Here is a 17,277-nt window from a genome sequence, read left to right as displayed (position 1 = left end):
TGAAGAGCTGATATGTAAATGGTTACTTTTGTTGCTCTGCAATCAGCTACGCCAAAATCGCATTTAAAAATAATATTACGAAATTTTTATAGTTAACGTTCAAATTTTCAGAAAACTTTGTTTTTTTTTTTAGTTATGTCGTTATTGCGGCAAACGGGCATTTATATTGTTTTCTCGCGATGTATGCGTATATATTTTTAAACAAAATGGTAATCTGAATATATAGTGGCGCGCTCATTGCAATGGCGATGACAATTTATGAATGATCCAAACGTTCAAACTCGTTTTCTGGAAGACACGTGCGTTTCTTTCTCACATCTATATACGCGTCGTATGTATAAATTAGGATTAGGACAATTTATGTTGTTCCTGTTGAAATTAATTTTTTGTTTGGGGAAAGTGTGCGCATATATGCACGTGATTATAGAGTATTTTTATATTCGGAAAAATCGCAATAAAAAAAAACGTGGCACAGACGACAAGCCTCTATTGTCCGTTTCTCGTCGTTAACTTTGACCTTTTTATCTTTTTCTAATTTTAAAACTAGAGAAAGAAAAAAAGTGTAAGTCGAACCGAGATTAAAGTTAATCCGCATTGTTATAAATTGACATAAATCAGTCTAGTTTGGAAAATCAAACTCGTAAAGTTCTAAAAAAAAAAAAAAAAAAAAAAAAAAAATGTAATTATAATCACGTAATTACTTGCGATCGGTAAGAAACTCGCGCGCGCTTATTGTCGTGCGATAAGGCAGGGAAACGCTACGAGGAGTCGAGGTCGAGGATCACGAGGACGAGCCAGACGAACGTGGCGGGGCAGAGCGGGGGTTCGAAGGGATCGAGAGGAAAAACGTTACGAAACACGGGATTATGTCGTCGAGGAAGATATACGATCTCACGCCGGAGCAACGTGAAATCGCGTTGTGGAAAGACGCGAGGCGGAAACAATTGCGCGAATTGTACTTGAAGCAGTCGGGACACCCGACCAAGAGCCTCCTCGTACGTATACGCGCGGGCATTTAACTTAACCTATATAGGTCCACAAATATACGCGACATTCGTCTCCACGCGCGATATTTACGCCTATTTCAATTTGCCATATTTTACTCGTCGTTAACATTTATCGCGCAACAGTATTTTATTACGTAACTCGCATTTAAGCCAAATTTCGACACTTGTATTCCTCGGAGTAATTCTGATATTGGTATTCTTCGCGTATACTCCGAGTTCGATTAATATTTTTAAGAAACCCGAAACGACGTGCGACATTAAAAGCATAACGGCAATAATTCTAAAAGCCGAATCGAATCTTCGAATACCTAAATACATCGATAGATACGTGTGAATGTCGCTCTTCGGTACGTAACAGAAATTACTTATGTAAGGGTCAAGTTTATCAAAAGCGGGAACTATCTGTCGCGTCCGTTACCTAGACGCTTAACTTATTTTTAGACATGGCAAACGATGATTGTGTTTGATAACGCAAATCTATTTTAATAAATGATCGCCCAATTACTTATTCTACGAATACAGTTCGATACAGGAATATACAGATATGCCTCTGCGAAAACATCGATCGGCATGCACTTCGTGCCTACGGTGGTAGGATACCTCACGCGAGTTGGATTCGTCGCGGGTATCATTATCGCAACTGCGTTGGGATTGAAAACCAGAAGGGTAAGCCAGACGTAAAGAAACAAGGTACGCGAACCTGCTGTGTAAAGAAAAATATTAATATGTAACGTGTATCGCTTGTTTGTTTTCACAGGAAGATCGAGAACACAAGTATCGCACTGGGCAAATCCCTTATGAAGTCAGAACGCATAGATTCTGTTAAATGATTATATTAACGAGATACAAGGCAGTTGATGTACCTAGCTAGATTGTACAGCGAAATAAACTATTTACGACAAGCAATATATATATATGTATAACGTTAAACGTAATGTATGTCGTTAGAAGAAATAAGATTGACAAAGAAAAAAAACGTTGAAGGTTTGATCAAGGGAAATACCAGTCTCGGATATAAAAGGTACACGTGTATAAAAAATGTGAGTTTAACGCAACAATTAAAGATATCGTGGATTTATCGCAATAATTCATAAACTTCGCGCGTACAGGTATTACATATTTTCTCTCTATAGAGATAGTTTATACGGTAACGTTTTTATTTTCTCTCTATTACCGATCCTCCAGTTGCTTGTCGCGCGCGATAACGGCGTCGTCGAATTTCACCATGTACGTGGTTCCTTTGTGCCAGTGCGCGGTTACCTTAGCGGGCTGCGATAACGTTTAAAACACTTTTTACAAATCTGGTCTTATAGAAATATGAACGTGAAACACAAAACACAAACGCAAGCTTTTAAGAATTGGCGAATGATTTCAAAAAGGGAGACGATCGAAACCACTTACAAAGCCGTGATCGCAAAGTACAGCCTCCACGATACCGGCGACGAAGGACGCGCAGTTCAAGCTTCCCTTATCTTTGGGTACCGACACGAATTTGTTCACCAGGGACTCCTTCTCGATAATGTAATAAGTACGTTCGTCGTCGTTGGCGTGCTCCAGCTTATCGGCCTCTCGACCGAACAGGGACTTCCACACCGTACTTTTGACAAACAGCAGCACGTTAAGCAGCTTTATCTCGCGTTTGCCACCCTTTTCCCGTACCACGAGCAGATCTGTTATCCTGTGCCCAACCTCTGCTCCGATCTCTGCCAACCTAGTCGCGGGAGAAAGGCAATGTGTAACGTCTCTGACGAGCGAGCGCGAGATGAATGACGAAATATAAATTTGATTTCTTACTTATTCTGCAGCTCCGGAACGGTGTAGACTCTGTTTTGACAATATTGCACCAATTCGGAGAACAAGAGGGCAAAGCAGCTCAAGCTAACCTCTCCCTTACCCTTGCACAAGGATTTGTCAAGGATACTGGTCCGTGGTCTTATGGCCGATATCGTGATGCTCGACATCTTTATGTAATTAAATATATCGCGTAATTTTCACACAAATATGTCGCTGAGAATCGTTAAAATAGGTCTGTTTTCTGTTGCTGCACCGCTAAACTAATCACGCTGTCAAAATGTTTTCGCGCACCTTCGCGATTAATCTGACATCTGACGGCTAGTGGGCAAACTTTCGAGAACATAAAAATCACGTGTCTTGAATCTTGAAAAATAAATTTTATTAATATTTTAGAGATGACGCAAAAATTTGCATTTTACTTACATGTTTGTACAATTAAAGTTTATTGTTTTGGAAGTCTTGTATTTTGTTTAAGCGTACTTGGCACAATTTGTTATAAAAAAGATAAAAAGATGCAGAACGATCGATTGTTCTTGCTGTTGCATATTTAAATGTATAATGATTCAATACAAATATGTCATTCTACATATATAAAATATTTTCGTGGAAAAAAATCTCATTGTTAAACGAATAATGACTTTCGCCTGCTTTCGCTTTCAAACGGACAGTATTTCAAATCCTCGTCCATATATACAAACGTGATCACCGTCCCTGTTAAAACATTCACATTTATAAGAATAGCGAAGCAAGAGGACATAATAATATTATATCTAACAAATTTTTAAACTTACGTCTCAGAATACAACTCCATGCCTTGCACATCCGTAACAGACGTAAATACTTGATTTAAGATATCTACGCGTATAACTCCGTTGGAATACACGTATTTGTGGGTAATAAATAGTTGGTCTATTCCAACGCTATATATTTTGTCATCTTTAAATCGCACACCTGTTGGTATCGAACACTTTTTTAAGTTCTAAGGCTTGCGCAATATGCAATATACGTACTGTTAGCTTATAAAATATCACACAAGCATTAACTGACCAACGATTTGTGCGGAATGCGCGGACGCTGTGCTCCATTTAGATAATATTTCAGTCGACAATTTATTACTTTCGGATATGCAGATTTGAAAATAGACGACACTGAGGAGATTGTCGTCGCCACCCGTAATCAAGAGATAATCATCTTCATGCGTGCGCTTTAAATGAAAACAATTAATTCCCGACTGATGCAAGCTAAATTCTGCGAAAGGAATATCGTTGAAGTTTATAATGTTCTGGTTTCCAGAATTTGCATCCTCATATATTTTCGAGACCATGTCGGTAAAATCGAAAAAACGTAACTTTCCGTCCGTGCTCATGGTTAACACAATTACTTTGGATTCGTGTGACAATACGTGCATTTTCAAAATGCAACGATCTATGTATTTGGTAGATACTTTCAAATATATATTGTTAAAAACAGTATCGTATACAAGTAGTCTGTAAGAATAAAGAAAAGACAGTATTATTTCACAACTCTTGCACATAGCGCACTTAATAAGATAAACACAAATATATTACCTTAAATATCCATCTGCACAAGCTATAAAGACTAACGCGTGAATTCTCTCAAAGTGACAGTAATAAGCGTAAATATCCATATAACGTGTTTCTGGTTCTGCGATACAGGATTGCTCAGCTTCCTGCCATGGTTTTTTACAAAATTGATTTTGTCCATGCAGCATATGAGAATTTAAATCGGAACACGACACGTTTATTTCTCTTCCATGATCTTGATGATGATACATTGACCCTTCCGCGACGTTTATTCCCCAAATCTTCAACTGTGCTCTTCCTCCACCAGAAAAGACTAGATATCGAAACGTAGATTCGTACAGCTGAATAACGCTTATGCATTTTATGCCCGACAGATGACCATTGAAAATTCCCACATTTTTGAAAGAATTCCGCTTAAGTTCGTATTCAGAAACATCGCTGATACGAAGAGTGCAGTCTTCACCACCGGATATGAAAAAGTTACCGTCGCACCATCGTACATATCGCAAGCAACGTATCTCTTTTGTGTGAAAACCATTCTAGATTATAAAAAAAAAAACTGACGTGGAGAGACTTACACCGACTTATATACACAGTTGTTTACTTTTTAACAGATTAAATAGATCAATGTTACATACCTGTAAAATAGGACGTGAAGGAAAAAGAGAACAAGATAAATCATGTACATGAACTTGTTTATCTTTTATGTAAGCAAAACTTGCTTTTGTATGCGATATTATACAGTCCCACGATCTATGACCGCCACCACAAGGAATTCTGACGACTACGTTTTCATTCAACAAATCGTATATTATAAATTCCACCTGAAAATATTGTTATAAAACAGATTTCTCCTATTTTTTATACATATATATAAATATATATTATATAAATTCACTTTACCTGTCTAAAACCAAATATAAAAAAATCCTCGTCCTTTTGTGTTTCATTTAATTTGTCTCTATTCACTTTTAACACGCCACTAATCCAGTCCATTGGCATTTTTTGTTTATGCAGCATCGATAAAGGCTTTGTGTCCTCTGCGCGTATTTGATAAAATCTCAACATCCCATCGCGTCCAGATGTTATTAATTTTTCTCTAAATATACAAAATGACTGGACTCCCATTTTACCATGAATTTTATTAAACGTTTGAATAGGTTTTTCAATAACTGCATCAGAATGAAAACTTTTATATTCCAGCTTGTATACATAAATATTTCCAGCTCTGTCTCCACATATTAACATCGATGTAGGAGTATAGATTATAGACGCCGCAGTCAACCAACGTTCTCTACTGGGTGGTAATATGCATTCTGCTATTACTCTATTATCATATTCATCTGTAAAATCCTAACGTTAAATACGTTCGATAACACATTGTGACATTACAACGCGTTATTGCACAAGTGATTGTACCGTTCTTTATAAACCGAGATAATTTCAGAAGACCATTTGCTCCACATGCTATCAATTTATTATTGCTCAACCATTGCAAAGAAAAGATTTGTGAATTCATTATTTTGCTTTCCATACGCTGCAGTAAAGTCCCAAAGGAGTCTAAAAATATATTATAAATTAATTGATTTCATTAATTAAGAACTTGAATGAAAAAGGATAATATATTTATAACAGAAATCTTTTCACGTTGGTATTAAGATTTTTATTCCGATAAACGTTTCTACCTTCATATATCACTATGTATCCATCTCTAGATGCAAGGGCAACCAATTCGCGATCTGGAGAAACTTGCATAATATAATAGCGATCTTTCGTCAAGTCTATAGCATTTTTATGCATCGTTTCTTTGTCGTAACGTAGTAGTGTTCCTAATTCAGTAAAGACCACAATTGCGCCATCGCGCAAATAGGAAATATATTTCGGAAAGTTACGTGTATCGTCGCTCGATAGAGAAATTGTCTCTGGGCTTTTGTAGTTTTCTAAAGGTTGCATGTAAACAGATCCATCACCTCCGCCCACATATACCGTTGTACAGTCTTCAGACACATCGATGCTCCATATAGATGCTTTATAGTAGGTTTTATTAAGTAAATCACCCGAGAGCGACCATGTGCATACAAGTGAATCCTGAAACACAGCGGACAATTTTTATAAATATATACATAAAAATAAATTGTAACTTCCATATGTAATTTTAATCTCACTTCTCCTATCGTCAAAACAACTTCACTTCTAATTAAAGCTTTCCAAACTCTTGCCGTATGTACGAACATCGTTTTTATCGGTACTATTTTTACCGTCTGCCAATTTACGTTATTGCTTCTGGAATTTTCGTGTTCCGTTACTCTCCAGAATCTGACACTTCTGTCGTCCGACGTGGAACAAATAAATCGCGCGTACGGATCACAAATGACAGAGAAAATAACACCCTAGAATAAATTTACAAGTTAAGAATTTCATTTAAAAATCTTTTCCTTCCTTCTAAATGTGATTGCCAAACCTTATGTCCTGTTAAACGATGCAAAACTGGCATACTTTTATTCTTGTCACAAGGTCCGTCGTCTATTTTCCATATTAAAATTTCTTGAAACACCGTTCCACTAAAAATGATTAAATTCTCTCGACAAGTTCCCGACGCAGAGCCGCCATAGCTAAATATTAATTAAGAAAATTACCACATCCTCAATATCAATCGTCTCTGTAACAAGTTAATTAACGAAAGTCACGAAAGGATACAGTACGCACGTTTCTTCGCAACGTATAACTTGAGAAGTTTTATTAAGTACGTCATATATGGATAGATAATTATGAGCGAATAAAATTGCCAATTGCATTTGTTCCTTAAACGATATCCACTTTACGGCAATTATCCAATCGTCGAATTGGTGGGTACTTTGTTTACTAATGCTACAAACACAAAAAAAAACATATTACCGTATATCATATACAGAATATTTCAAGTTTTAACTTGAAAGCAAACTACGTTAATATACTCTGTGAGTAAAAATAAGAAGAAATATTTTATAAACACAGATCCCTTATAGAAGATCTACGTTCGTATAACAATTTTTCTTACTTTTATACAACATACTGGTATTTAGTTTTGAGATATCGCATAAAATTTTATTATTATATTTCGGTCACAATATTAAAAATAATTATATACCTTACATCGTCCACTATTTCGACGATATTGCAGACACATATAGACTTGGCGCCAAATACAGCCAATTCGTTATTTACCCCTACTACAATCCCATGTATATTACTCGGATACAGACAATCCAATTTACGCTCAAATTTGCCATCCTTGTATAAGTAGAGCATGGATCCCATACCTATGACAATTAATGGACATTTTATGAAGTTTTAAAAATTTATAATTAATTCTAATTTATCGAATCCGCTTTGTGCGTTCCAAGCATCATTAACCCTCAACAAATTCTGTTAATATCTGACAAGATTCTTCCGTGATATTATAATAACTTATAGAATTCAGAGCCTAGATGATTGAAATAATATTAATGTTATACAAACTATAAATGATTGGTGTAATTTCATTAATGTTATAACTAACCTACGAGCACGTGATTTCCTACGCATCGAATCGCGAGGACGTCCGTGCGTAATAATAACGACATTATTTCGCGTGCAAGAAATTACATTATTTTGTCATAAATGATGCGTCGAAGTGTCTTCCACGTTGATCTGCTCTCGACATCCACTGATTCGCATTTTGTATCTTTGTCACGTGTCACTCTCTCACGTGTATTCGATTTTTCTTTTACATTGGTATTTATTTAATTAACGTGCCGAACTGAGTATTAAAACAATTTTTTTTTCGGTTTTTGTGACACATTCAGTTCTTTGTTTATTTCTCAAGTACACGATCTCGTGTGGCTCGCGTGATTTCTTTTCCCGATTGTTTTTACGCGCATTCGGGACCGATAAAGAGGTTATAGGTTATATTCGCGTGGCAGGCAGGAACGGACGCGCTGGATGTAACATGGAGCATAATTTCGGAGTGGATACTCCTGCAAATTATGTCGCGGCATTGAAAGACAAGCTCGTCACCCGAGGGATCAGGCAAGATCTATATTGGCGCGCGACGTGATCATCGTCGTCGTCGACGGTAAAAGAGAAATCTCTCGGCGAAACGCGTCGGTGAAGCGAGCGAGCATGTGGGTGTTTGGTTATGGTTCCTTGATATGGAAAGCGGATTTTCCATACGAGAAGAAGATCGTCGGTCACATCAAGGGATATATCAGGCGGTTCTATCAAAAGAGTACCGACCACAGAGGCGTGCCCAACAGGGTGGGTGTATCCGCTGGGAAGAGGGTTCGTCTCGAGGCGACTTTGATCAGCATATCGATAGCTATATAGCTTATCTCTTTCGTTTGTACAGTCGTATCTCTCGTTGCCTCGAGAAGAACGTTTGATTCCCACCCCCATTAATTTAGCTCTTCAACCGCATTTCCGTCTTGTTGTAGCCTGGACGCGTGGTTACGTTGCTCGCCTCTACCAATCCCGACGACGAGGTATGGGGGCTCGCGTACAAGATATCCTCCGAGAACATAGAGAACGTGGTGAACCATTTGGATTTCCGAGAGAAGGGCGGCTACATAAAGAAAACCGTTCTCTTCTATCCCTGCGACTTCTCAAAATTTGGCTCGAATGCCAACGTGGTTTTGAACAATCTTTCGAGAACGAGCCTCTCGACGGCCTCGCTGTCGACCGCTTCGAACGAAGCTCCGTTCTACCTCACTATCTACATAGGTGAAGAAGATAATCCAAATTTCGCCGGTATGGAGAGCATAGATACCATCGCGAGGAACATAATTGTCTCGCGCGGCGTCAGCGGCTCCAATGTAGAATATCTGTATAAACTGGCGTCCGCGATGCGCACGATAGCACCTGGCGTGCAAGACGAGCATCTGTTCGCCTTGGAGAGTGCCGTGAAGGAATTGGAGCAGGAGAAAGAGGAGTCCCTGGAATTGGAGTAATTTTCATGAAACACAATTGTGTCATCGGTCAATTATTGACTGTTTGAATATTTAGTTAATTTTATCTTTTCTTTTTTTCTCGCACTTAAAGATTCTTATTAAGATTGTGTTTGATGTAGCAAACTGTAATAATTATTTAATTTTAGCAATTAATTCAAAAGTTATAGAGGCTATCGATTAAGAGAAGTTTTGGCTAAATTTAACGAAGTAGACTGTTTTGGTGCAATTGGCCGAGGAATAAAGAAACGAAACTTTTTTGCACTTTCCAAAGGAATAATAAGAAAAATTATAATATCTCCGTATAATTATAGGCATAATATTTCTAAACCAATGATAAGAAATATTTATCAAATAAATTATATTTTTTCATAAAATAACCACAATTTTTATTAGTAATAACTTAATGATATTGAAGATGAGTTAGCGATAAAATCACACGCAATATAATATTCACGATTCTGGCGCAATTAATTTATTTTTACAATTCTTGTTATATATACTGCTGTTAATTTTTTTTGATTCTATGAAAATTGAAGATTTTTTGGAATTCCGTTTTGGCGGGAATTCGTCACCAAGCATCGACGTGGGAATTTTTCGGATTTAAGGTTTGCAATTCAACAGCCAATCGCGATGATTTACGTCGTGGCGGGTTTGTCGCGCATGCGCGTTGCGATAACGAGCAACGCACCACGCCAGTGCGAAATATTACGGCCGCGAAAATCTCAACGCAGCAAAGAAAACGATGATTATTCAATACTAAAATGTGCAGGTAAATCACGTAATTTTCAGAAAAGCGGTCGGAAAAAGGCTAGTGTATTCAAAAAGGTAGTTTTTTTTTTTACTCTAGTTACACGTCGCGCATGCGTGAAACTTCGGCTAGCAACAACGCGACCAATCCGGACGAGGCACCGAGCGATTCGAACTTGAACGCGTGCAACGTACGCGTATGTACGCGTTTCCATCGTTGGCTCTGCTCGCGGAACGTTTGCCGACATTTCGCTCCTCTGTCCCGCCTTCGAGGATATCTCGACGAAGGTACGGGAGATCGCAGGGAGAACGAACTTGTGGAGCACACGAGTCCGTCGACGAGCAGTTTGTGTGACGGGAGACACGTGCACGTGAATAACAAACGTAAATACAACGTGGCAGCTACACGTAAGTACGTCCCACCGGCCTTTATTTTGATCCCGCAACGACGGTGTTGAATCTGCGAGACCTGATTGCTAATTCATCCGAGTGAGAATACGGAAAGCTGTTTATAGCTGCGGATATCGATAAATATTTCTCCGTTGAAACAACGTCATTTCTATAATTTATAGAAACAAATAAATCGTGTCGCGTTGCGATAAGGTTTCAGACTTTTTCATATATCGGGAGTTTCTCAGATTCAGCACCGAAGATGCAGTCGAAACAATATCCGTTGAGGCTACGGTCAACGTGACGCTGATAAAGAAGTAGATAGCATTCGACGTCACTTACCTTTGTAAGTGCAAGGATTGGTATTGTGCTTCTTAAATTGGTAAAGAGATTCAAAACTTCACAAGATTGAAACACATGTTTCGAAACAGTTATCCAGTTCTTGTGCTTCGATACGTAATAATTGTGCTTCACTAACAATAATATATTCCACTTGTGTTTACTTGTCGAATTGCCACATCAGTCATCGTAGCTCGGGAATAATTAAACTACAAAGATTACTGTAATTTAGAATTGAAAGTATATAAATTATGTGTTTAACTGTAGATTGTTAGTCTCTCAATGCTAGATACGTCTCTGGAATATTAAAGATTTTAAATTTTTATGTTGCAGATTATTATGAGCTACTGTTGGATGGCATTTTGACGTATCGCAGCGATCGTTTTTCTCTTTATGACTTGAAGCATTATATATTTCGTGCACGCTATACATCTTGCAGATTGATATCATGGGAGATTTTTATGATCTACTAGCACCACAGTGGGTAGATTTTAACGAGACTTGCAGTCCGATGCGAATTAAAGATTTCTTCGATCGAGAGCATACGGTGCACGAACGTATAGAGGATCTCTGCGATTCTTCCGACGATGCAAAGAACAATACAATACAACCTCAGCCCGTGTCTCAGTTGGACGTTACGTGCGCCAGCACAAAGGCACAGGCAGACTTGGATATTATAAAGAGTACTCCTATCAAAGTGATCTCCCCGAAAAATCGCAATAATAAGGAGGTAATAGGAGAGACCACTTACGACCAAGTGCTGAGCGACGCGATGAGGAAATTGGAGCTCTGTAAGAAACCACCTAAAATTCGAGAAGCACTGAACAAAACCACCCACGAGTCGAATACTTTCAAAACGCCGAATAAGTCTAAACTCGTTAAATCGTCCAGATCTGTCGGCTGTCGCAGTGTAACGAATAAATACGTTCTATCTGGCCAAGATTCCCTGAGAAAATCCACGAAAGTTAACAAAAGTATCTGCACGCAAATCAACGACACATCTGCAAGCGCGAAGGAAATGTCGGTTAGTCGTGTCCTGTTGAAGCAAGATGAAAATCACACCGAGGACGATACTTCCAACAGACCAAACGATCTAGTAGATGACACCAAACTTAAGAAAGACAAACAAAACGAGGAAGACGATGAGGAACGTAACGAGAAAAATAATGAAGAACACAAAGAAGATACTGAGAAATTTAACGAGACAGACGATAAGGAATGCAATGAAAATGACCAAGAGTTGCAAGAATTAAGAATTAAGAACGAATCAGAAGAATTAACGGACGACAACGAGGAAGCCAAGGAAGAGGACAGTCGAGACGACGTGGACGCTGCGATCGAGAATGGTGTTCGAACACCGCCTTTGGATAGCCACATGATTGTTATCTGGCAGAATTATAGACGAAGCTTGAAGACGAAGCCGAAACGCTGCGTGCCGATTAACAAGAAATACGTCAGTCTAGCGGAGGCGGTGTCGCGCTTCCAAACCGAGACTCCCGAGCGTTTCCGCACCAGAAGCGGTAAGCCGAACGTGAGTATGCCGGTTAATATGTCAAAGCTGACGCAGAACCGTCTGAAAACGACGATACCGATTTCGCCGGCGCTCGTGTCGAAAACCAGAACGCGTCCCGTTACCGTGCTGAGCCGAGAAGAGCGCGAGAAATTGGAAATGGAGGAGATGAAGAAACATCGAATAAAGGCTAATCCAATACCGCCTAGCGTATTGCGAAGCTCACGAGTGGTAACAAAAACCGTCGCAAAGAAGTCTACGGCAGCCGTGCGTAATTCTACACGATCCAATGAGAAAGCTTGTGCCACAAACGTGCATAAACCCAAAAGTCCGCAGCCACATCGCGATAAAGTTTCATCCGGTCCGAAGAACATGGTCACGAAGGTGGTAACTGATCCCTCGGGTATCACTGTGGAACGCGAGGAGATAACGTTCTTTGGCGTTCCAAAAGACACCGGTGTCGTGAAGAACGCGACGCGCATCGTGCCGTTCAGCTTCGAGGCGCGCAACAAAGATCTGCAGATGAAGAAGGAACAACGGCTGAAAAGTTTGCAAGAGGCCAACAAGACGAAGACAGATTTCCATGCCAGACCGGTGCCAAATTTCTCAAAGCCACCGACGCCTGTGGGCAAACAGCAGCAGCGGGATACAAAAAAATCCATCTTACCGTGTCCATTCAGCTTTGATGATCGGGACAGGAAAGTATTCGAAAGAAAGGAGCAGTTGGTGAAACAGATGCTCGAAGAGGATAAGCGGGCACGCGTGTTCCGTGCGAATCCGGCACCGGTCTTCAAACCCGTAATGGTCCGCGGTAGATCGAAAGAGCATCTTTTAGCGAGGGAGAAGAGTACGGTAAGCGAACAGGCGGAAGATCAGGAAAACAAAGAGCCGAACGTCGAATCCATGGTGAACAAAGAGCATATTCCAAAGTCGAAGAACTCCGTTTGCACTGTTGATAAAGCACAGAAAGCACCGTTAAAAGCTTATCCGCCGAAATTGAACACTGATAAGCGGGCGAGAGAACGATACGAGTTTGACGAGAAGATGAGGCGCAGGGAAATGGAGGAGGAGGCAAAGCGTCAGGAAGAAGAAAAGAAGAGACTCGAATCCGAGAAAGAGATGAAGGCAAAGCTGCGCAAGCTAACGGAAGTAAAAGCCAGACCGATGCCGGCGTACAAAGCGCCGATAATTGCTAAAGCGACGAAACAGCTGACCGATCCGCAGAGTCCTGCGTTTGCGAGTAAACTCAGGTCGAAGCAAACATGAACGCGTGACACGTTGATCAGAATATTTTGCTTCAAAATTGTGTAATATTACAACTCGTCCTGTACATTTATATAAAGATTACAACACGGTATAATGTTATGGAAGAATAAAAAAAGGTAGCTTAGATTTTTATCATCTTTAATAATACTAGTATTTCGCTTGCCTATATACGATATGATGGTTTTTATCTTAAATAGAAAAATAATACTATAACCGTTTGCTTATTCATCATTTTATTCCGTTTCGATCCAAACCGATCTAAGCTTGAAACTCGTACAATATAGTCTTTAAAAAATAATCAACAGTTCTCTTTATAATTTAATCATTGTACACTATATAATTATTCGTTAATATCAGCTTGTGCATGTATACACATATGTACATTCATATATATATATATAAATGTATCTGAATATATATTATACTTCCAACCAATTCCAACATATTAGATATATGCATCGGCTCTCGTGGTAATAATACACACAATTAAAATATATTTTGAATATGACGAGAATATTTTTAGTTTTGGGAATCTTTAATATCTGTAATTATTCTTTGCGTTATTGATTTTAGCATTTAAAAAGTTGATTCTATAATCGTCAAGTCAATAGAACACAACCTTTTCCGTTTACTGTCAATGCAAAAATTGGCTCATCTTGTTATATAATCGACAATATAAATGTCGTACGAAAATTAATATTTTAATTTTAACAATCCGCAATATAAATTCTATTATTCAACGTTCTGTTTCAAAATTCTATATAAGATAGCGTGAAAAATTTGTCAAACAAAAAGTGTACAACAATAATCGATAAATACAATCAAATATTACTCGATACTTCGGTTATGCGCACGATGAAAGAATTATTATTTTATGACCTACTTTTTAAATAATAGCAAGCTATATGTAATCACAAATCACGTATCGGACAATTGATTTCGATGCATTTATAAATATATTATTTTGTAAGTGATAACTTAGCAACGTGTATGTACTTACATCACGCACAATAAAAATTTACAGATACCGAGTTGCTAAAATTTTGTATACATACATAAACATTCCGATTTACAGGAAATACTCTGTGCGCTATGTACGCTAGATCGGTGATCGTTCAACACGATCGTTAAGGAAATCCTCGTCACGTTCGGTTACTTATTTTTAGTGCGAATGATAACGACAATGTACACGGACGACACCACTTGATCGCGCAAACGTTCGAGTAGTTGAATTTGTTTCCGTTCGTTCACACACACTATACCAGCTGCTCCGAACTGGTGGCACTAAGATCGAGCAAACGCCACGCGGCCTTGGGATTGAGTTCCGTTCGATCGCGACACAGTACCCAGACGTAATTGACCCGCATCACTTTCTGGGGATCTCCCTCGATCACCTCGTGCTTCGAGTTTCTCACGCACATGATTTGCTGAGATTGAAAGCTAATTATTAAAACTGGTCCCTGTTCCATCACCTTACCCATCACCAGATCCACATTGTCGATATCTGCAATCGATATTCTTTCTTTACCTTTTACGATTTCGAGACAGCATCGTATAAATTAACGAATTATACGTACATACCTAAAATTTTACTATCCGAATAATGGCCTAACTTCTTCGCTTCCTTGTGCGGTTGCGCAATTATGTTGTAAGGTCCCTCGTGACACCAGTCCTTCAGAATCTCGAGGTCGCCTCTGACCATCGCCTCAAGAATATTCGGGATAAAGTCGGTCTCGCAGTCCTTCAAGAATTGTATTTTACTAAAAGTGGGGTCCAGGTTACAGATCTCCGTAAGCGTCTCCGACAGCTCGGTCTTTTGAAACAGCCCGCCTATAATGTCCGAAACCTTATCCGTAAGCAATTTGGAAGCGCGTAGTACGGCATTATCTGACTCGTCGTATTTCATCTTCCAGTCCATTACCTTGTTCACGTATGGATTATTATCCTTAAAAAAAAAAAACAAAAAAAAAACATCCGATACGTTAAACAAAGGAATTTATTAATGTCCATTGAATACCGCTTACACATTTGCGTAAAATCAACGAGACATTGCGCGACAGGTACCTTAAAATTTTGCCAAGCATTGGAAAACACGTAGTCCTTGTGTACTTCAACGCCTGTCGTTTTCCGATCGGGCATAATTTCTTTAGGCTCTATTGGCACTTCGTTCCTCTTTCTTAGCTTTTTAGGGGCAACGTAAACTTTGCCTGCATCAAGCAACAATGAAATTTAACCTGCTTTCTACTCTCTCGTCTGTTCAGCCAAATCTATCTACCTAGAATTCCATGTTGGTCAAGTTCATTCCTTACGGCCTCCGCGGTGTGCGATATCGTTTGAAACGCACCCGTCTTGCCGAGCGCTTGGCTCTTTTCCGTGATCGTCTCTGCCGCACCTTTGGCCGATTTCGTGATCTCTTCGCCTAGCTGGCCGGCGCGTTTGCCTAATTCACTCTTACTCGCCTCCTCGATAACTTCTTGCACCTTTCAAACAGAAACTCGTATCAATCATACACGCTTTACGCCATCACCGTACAAATTGACATCGCACATATACGTATACCTTTCCTTTAATCGTGTCCAGTTTTTCTTTAATCACTTCCGAACTTTTACTGGCCTCGGATTCAACGGCTTGGAACTTTTGTCGCGCCGTTTGCAACGCCTCCGATTGCTCCAGTTTCCGAGCTTCCTCTCTGAACTTTTTCAACGACTCTTTCATCTCCTTGTTCTTCTGCATCTCCTGCTTGATGTTCTCGACAAACTGAGAGAGAAAGCTCGGCCGCCGTGCCGGATTCGAATACATTCGAAACTGCAAAAGCGTCGTTGCTCATCATCGGGCGTCAATTATCTCCCCGTGGCAAGGAACTTACCGACTGCATTCGTGCGTCGAGCAGTTCCACCGACGTCGGTGGAAGCGTAGGCGACGGCACACGGTCCCTCGAGCCATCTCTCAGGCTCCTCGTGGATCTCACCAATCTCGCGGCTCCTTTCAAGTTCGCTCTGCACGACGCGACGTTCTGCAACTGTCGCAACATCATTTACAAACCTCGCTTTGGACCGACGATCGTCATCCGTGCAATTTTATAAACAATCGAGCACACGCGAATCTTTTAAATCCGTTAAGGTTGCTCGATAATCATACCGAAGGATAAATTTCACGGGGGGAAACGTGCGTCGCGGGACATACGCCTCACCGTTGATACGATTCGTTAAATAACCGTAAATGGAGTTGACGCGTTTTTGCGAGCGAAGGAAATTTCGCGGGTCGTTTCGACGATCGCGCAACATCGCGTAATCGCGCGACCGGGAGCCGGGAGCTCGCGAGGAAGAGATAACCTTCACGTCGACGGCAAAAACACCGGTTCGCGCGAACGGGATCGTGAAATCGCGCACGACCGTCGAACGACGCGGGCACGGCGTCCCGGCCGTAGAATCGAGTCACCGGGAGGCGCCGGTTTAGTTAGTAATCCGACTTGTTTACCATTTTACGAAAATTTGTCCGTAACCCTCGGCGAAAGGTCCTCGCGAATGCAATGCAATGCGCCGAAGCCGCCGAATGCTGACGAAACGCTCGGTCGCGTCCTCTGTCGGTCGGATGCCACAGTCGCGTCTCTCGGGCTCGGGGCTTTGGAGGTTAGGTTAGCGCTGCGAAACGGACGATGCTGCCAACGTAGATTTGTTCGCGTCGCTTGAAATTCCCAGAAATTCCTACACCTTGAA

At 40.1% G+C, this 17,277-nt stretch overlaps 6 protein-coding genes across 12 annotated transcripts; 3 read left to right on the top strand and 3 right to left on the bottom strand.

Moving 5' to 3' along the window:
* Nucleotides 1-757: 757 nt before the first annotated feature.
* Nd-b15 (NADH dehydrogenase (ubiquinone) B15 subunit) lies at nucleotides 758-1,913 on the top strand. Its single transcript, XM_077423194.1, has 3 exons — nucleotides 758-995; nucleotides 1,530-1,673; nucleotides 1,765-1,913. Exons 1-3 carry the CDS (start codon nucleotides 867-869, stop codon nucleotides 1,831-1,833), a joined length of 342 nt encoding a protein of 113 aa, XP_077279320.1. The 5' UTR covers nucleotides 758-866; the 3' UTR covers nucleotides 1,834-1,913.
* Nucleotides 1,825-3,111, bottom strand: LOC143906853 (trafficking protein particle complex subunit 5-like). The gene is made up of 3 exons (XM_077423167.1): nucleotides 2,802-3,111; nucleotides 2,409-2,718; nucleotides 1,825-2,276 (listed from the first exon to the last, which is right to left on the bottom strand). Exons 1-3 carry the CDS (start codon nucleotides 2,966-2,968, stop codon nucleotides 2,178-2,180), a joined length of 576 nt encoding a protein of 191 aa, XP_077279293.1. The 5' UTR covers nucleotides 2,969-3,111; the 3' UTR covers nucleotides 1,825-2,177.
* A 116-nt stretch (nucleotides 3,112-3,227) lies between these two features.
* Nucleotides 3,228-8,024, bottom strand: LOC143906622 (tRNA (34-2'-O)-methyltransferase regulator WDR6-like). 3 transcript variants are annotated; one of them, XM_077422821.1, is made up of 13 exons: nucleotides 7,884-8,024; nucleotides 7,473-7,644; nucleotides 7,043-7,213; nucleotides 6,807-6,957; nucleotides 6,511-6,735; nucleotides 6,031-6,433; nucleotides 5,765-5,905; nucleotides 5,249-5,688; nucleotides 4,984-5,169; nucleotides 4,370-4,884; nucleotides 3,849-4,288; nucleotides 3,593-3,752; nucleotides 3,228-3,512 (listed from the first exon to the last, which is right to left on the bottom strand). In XM_077422821.1, exons 1-13 carry the CDS (start codon nucleotides 7,945-7,947, stop codon nucleotides 3,458-3,460), a joined length of 3,123 nt encoding a protein of 1,040 aa, XP_077278947.1. In that variant the 5' UTR covers nucleotides 7,948-8,024; the 3' UTR covers nucleotides 3,228-3,457. The 3 variants fall into 3 exon arrangements, with proteins under 3 accessions (XP_077278947.1, XP_077278953.1, XP_077278955.1); XM_077422827.1 differs by having other exon boundaries at nucleotides 7,052-7,213; XM_077422829.1 differs by lacking the exon at nucleotides 7,884-8,024 and having other exon boundaries at nucleotides 7,478-7,619.
* A 392-nt stretch (nucleotides 8,025-8,416) lies between these two features.
* Nucleotides 8,417-10,063, top strand: LOC143906837 (putative glutathione-specific gamma-glutamylcyclotransferase 2). Its single transcript, XM_077423136.1, has 2 exons — nucleotides 8,417-8,620; nucleotides 8,797-10,063. The coding sequence occupies exons 1-2, from the start codon at nucleotides 8,486-8,488 to the stop codon at nucleotides 9,307-9,309; spliced, it is 648 nt and encodes a 215-aa protein (XP_077279262.1). The 5' UTR covers nucleotides 8,417-8,485; the 3' UTR covers nucleotides 9,310-10,063.
* LOC143906663 (targeting protein for Xklp2 homolog) lies at nucleotides 9,822-14,242 on the top strand. 3 transcript variants are annotated; one of them, XM_077422888.1, is made up of 3 exons: nucleotides 9,822-9,914; nucleotides 10,157-10,464; nucleotides 11,119-14,242. In XM_077422888.1, the coding sequence occupies exon 3, from the start codon at nucleotides 11,234-11,236 to the stop codon at nucleotides 13,559-13,561; it is 2,328 nt and encodes a 775-aa protein (XP_077279014.1). In that variant the 5' UTR covers nucleotides 9,822-9,914; nucleotides 10,157-10,464; nucleotides 11,119-11,233; the 3' UTR covers nucleotides 13,562-14,242. The 3 variants fall into 3 exon arrangements, with proteins under 3 accessions (XP_077279014.1, XP_077279025.1, XP_077279033.1); XM_077422899.1 differs by lacking the exon at nucleotides 9,822-9,914 and having other exon boundaries at nucleotides 10,293-10,468; XM_077422907.1 differs by lacking the exons at nucleotides 9,822-9,914; nucleotides 10,157-10,464 and adding an exon at nucleotides 10,771-10,792.
* A 336-nt stretch (nucleotides 14,243-14,578) lies between these two features.
* On the bottom strand, nucleotides 14,579-17,260 carry LOC143906734 (mitochondrial import inner membrane translocase subunit TIM44). 3 transcript variants are annotated; one of them, XM_077422979.1, is made up of 7 exons: nucleotides 17,039-17,250; nucleotides 16,428-16,580; nucleotides 16,121-16,366; nucleotides 15,837-16,041; nucleotides 15,626-15,768; nucleotides 15,143-15,506; nucleotides 14,579-15,065 (listed from the first exon to the last, which is right to left on the bottom strand). In XM_077422979.1, exons 1-7 carry the CDS (start codon nucleotides 17,039-17,041, stop codon nucleotides 14,818-14,820), a joined length of 1,362 nt encoding a protein of 453 aa, XP_077279105.1. In that variant the 5' UTR covers nucleotides 17,042-17,250; the 3' UTR covers nucleotides 14,579-14,817. The 3 variants fall into 3 exon arrangements, with proteins under 3 accessions (XP_077279105.1, XP_077279115.1, XP_077279125.1); XM_077422989.1 differs by lacking the exon at nucleotides 17,039-17,250 and adding an exon at nucleotides 16,700-17,016; XM_077422999.1 differs by having other exon boundaries at nucleotides 14,901-15,065; nucleotides 15,139-15,506; nucleotides 17,039-17,260.
* Nucleotides 17,261-17,277: the final 17 nt, after the last annotated feature.

The sequence above is a fragment of the Temnothorax americanus genome, unplaced genomic scaffold (genome assembly GCF_048541705.1).
Source record: "Temnothorax americanus isolate GAGA-0224 unplaced genomic scaffold, ASM4854170v1 Scaffold11, whole genome shotgun sequence".
NCBI lineage: Eukaryota > Metazoa > Arthropoda > Insecta > Hymenoptera > Formicidae > Temnothorax > Temnothorax americanus.
This window is presented reverse-complemented; position numbering and strand designations above follow the sequence as displayed.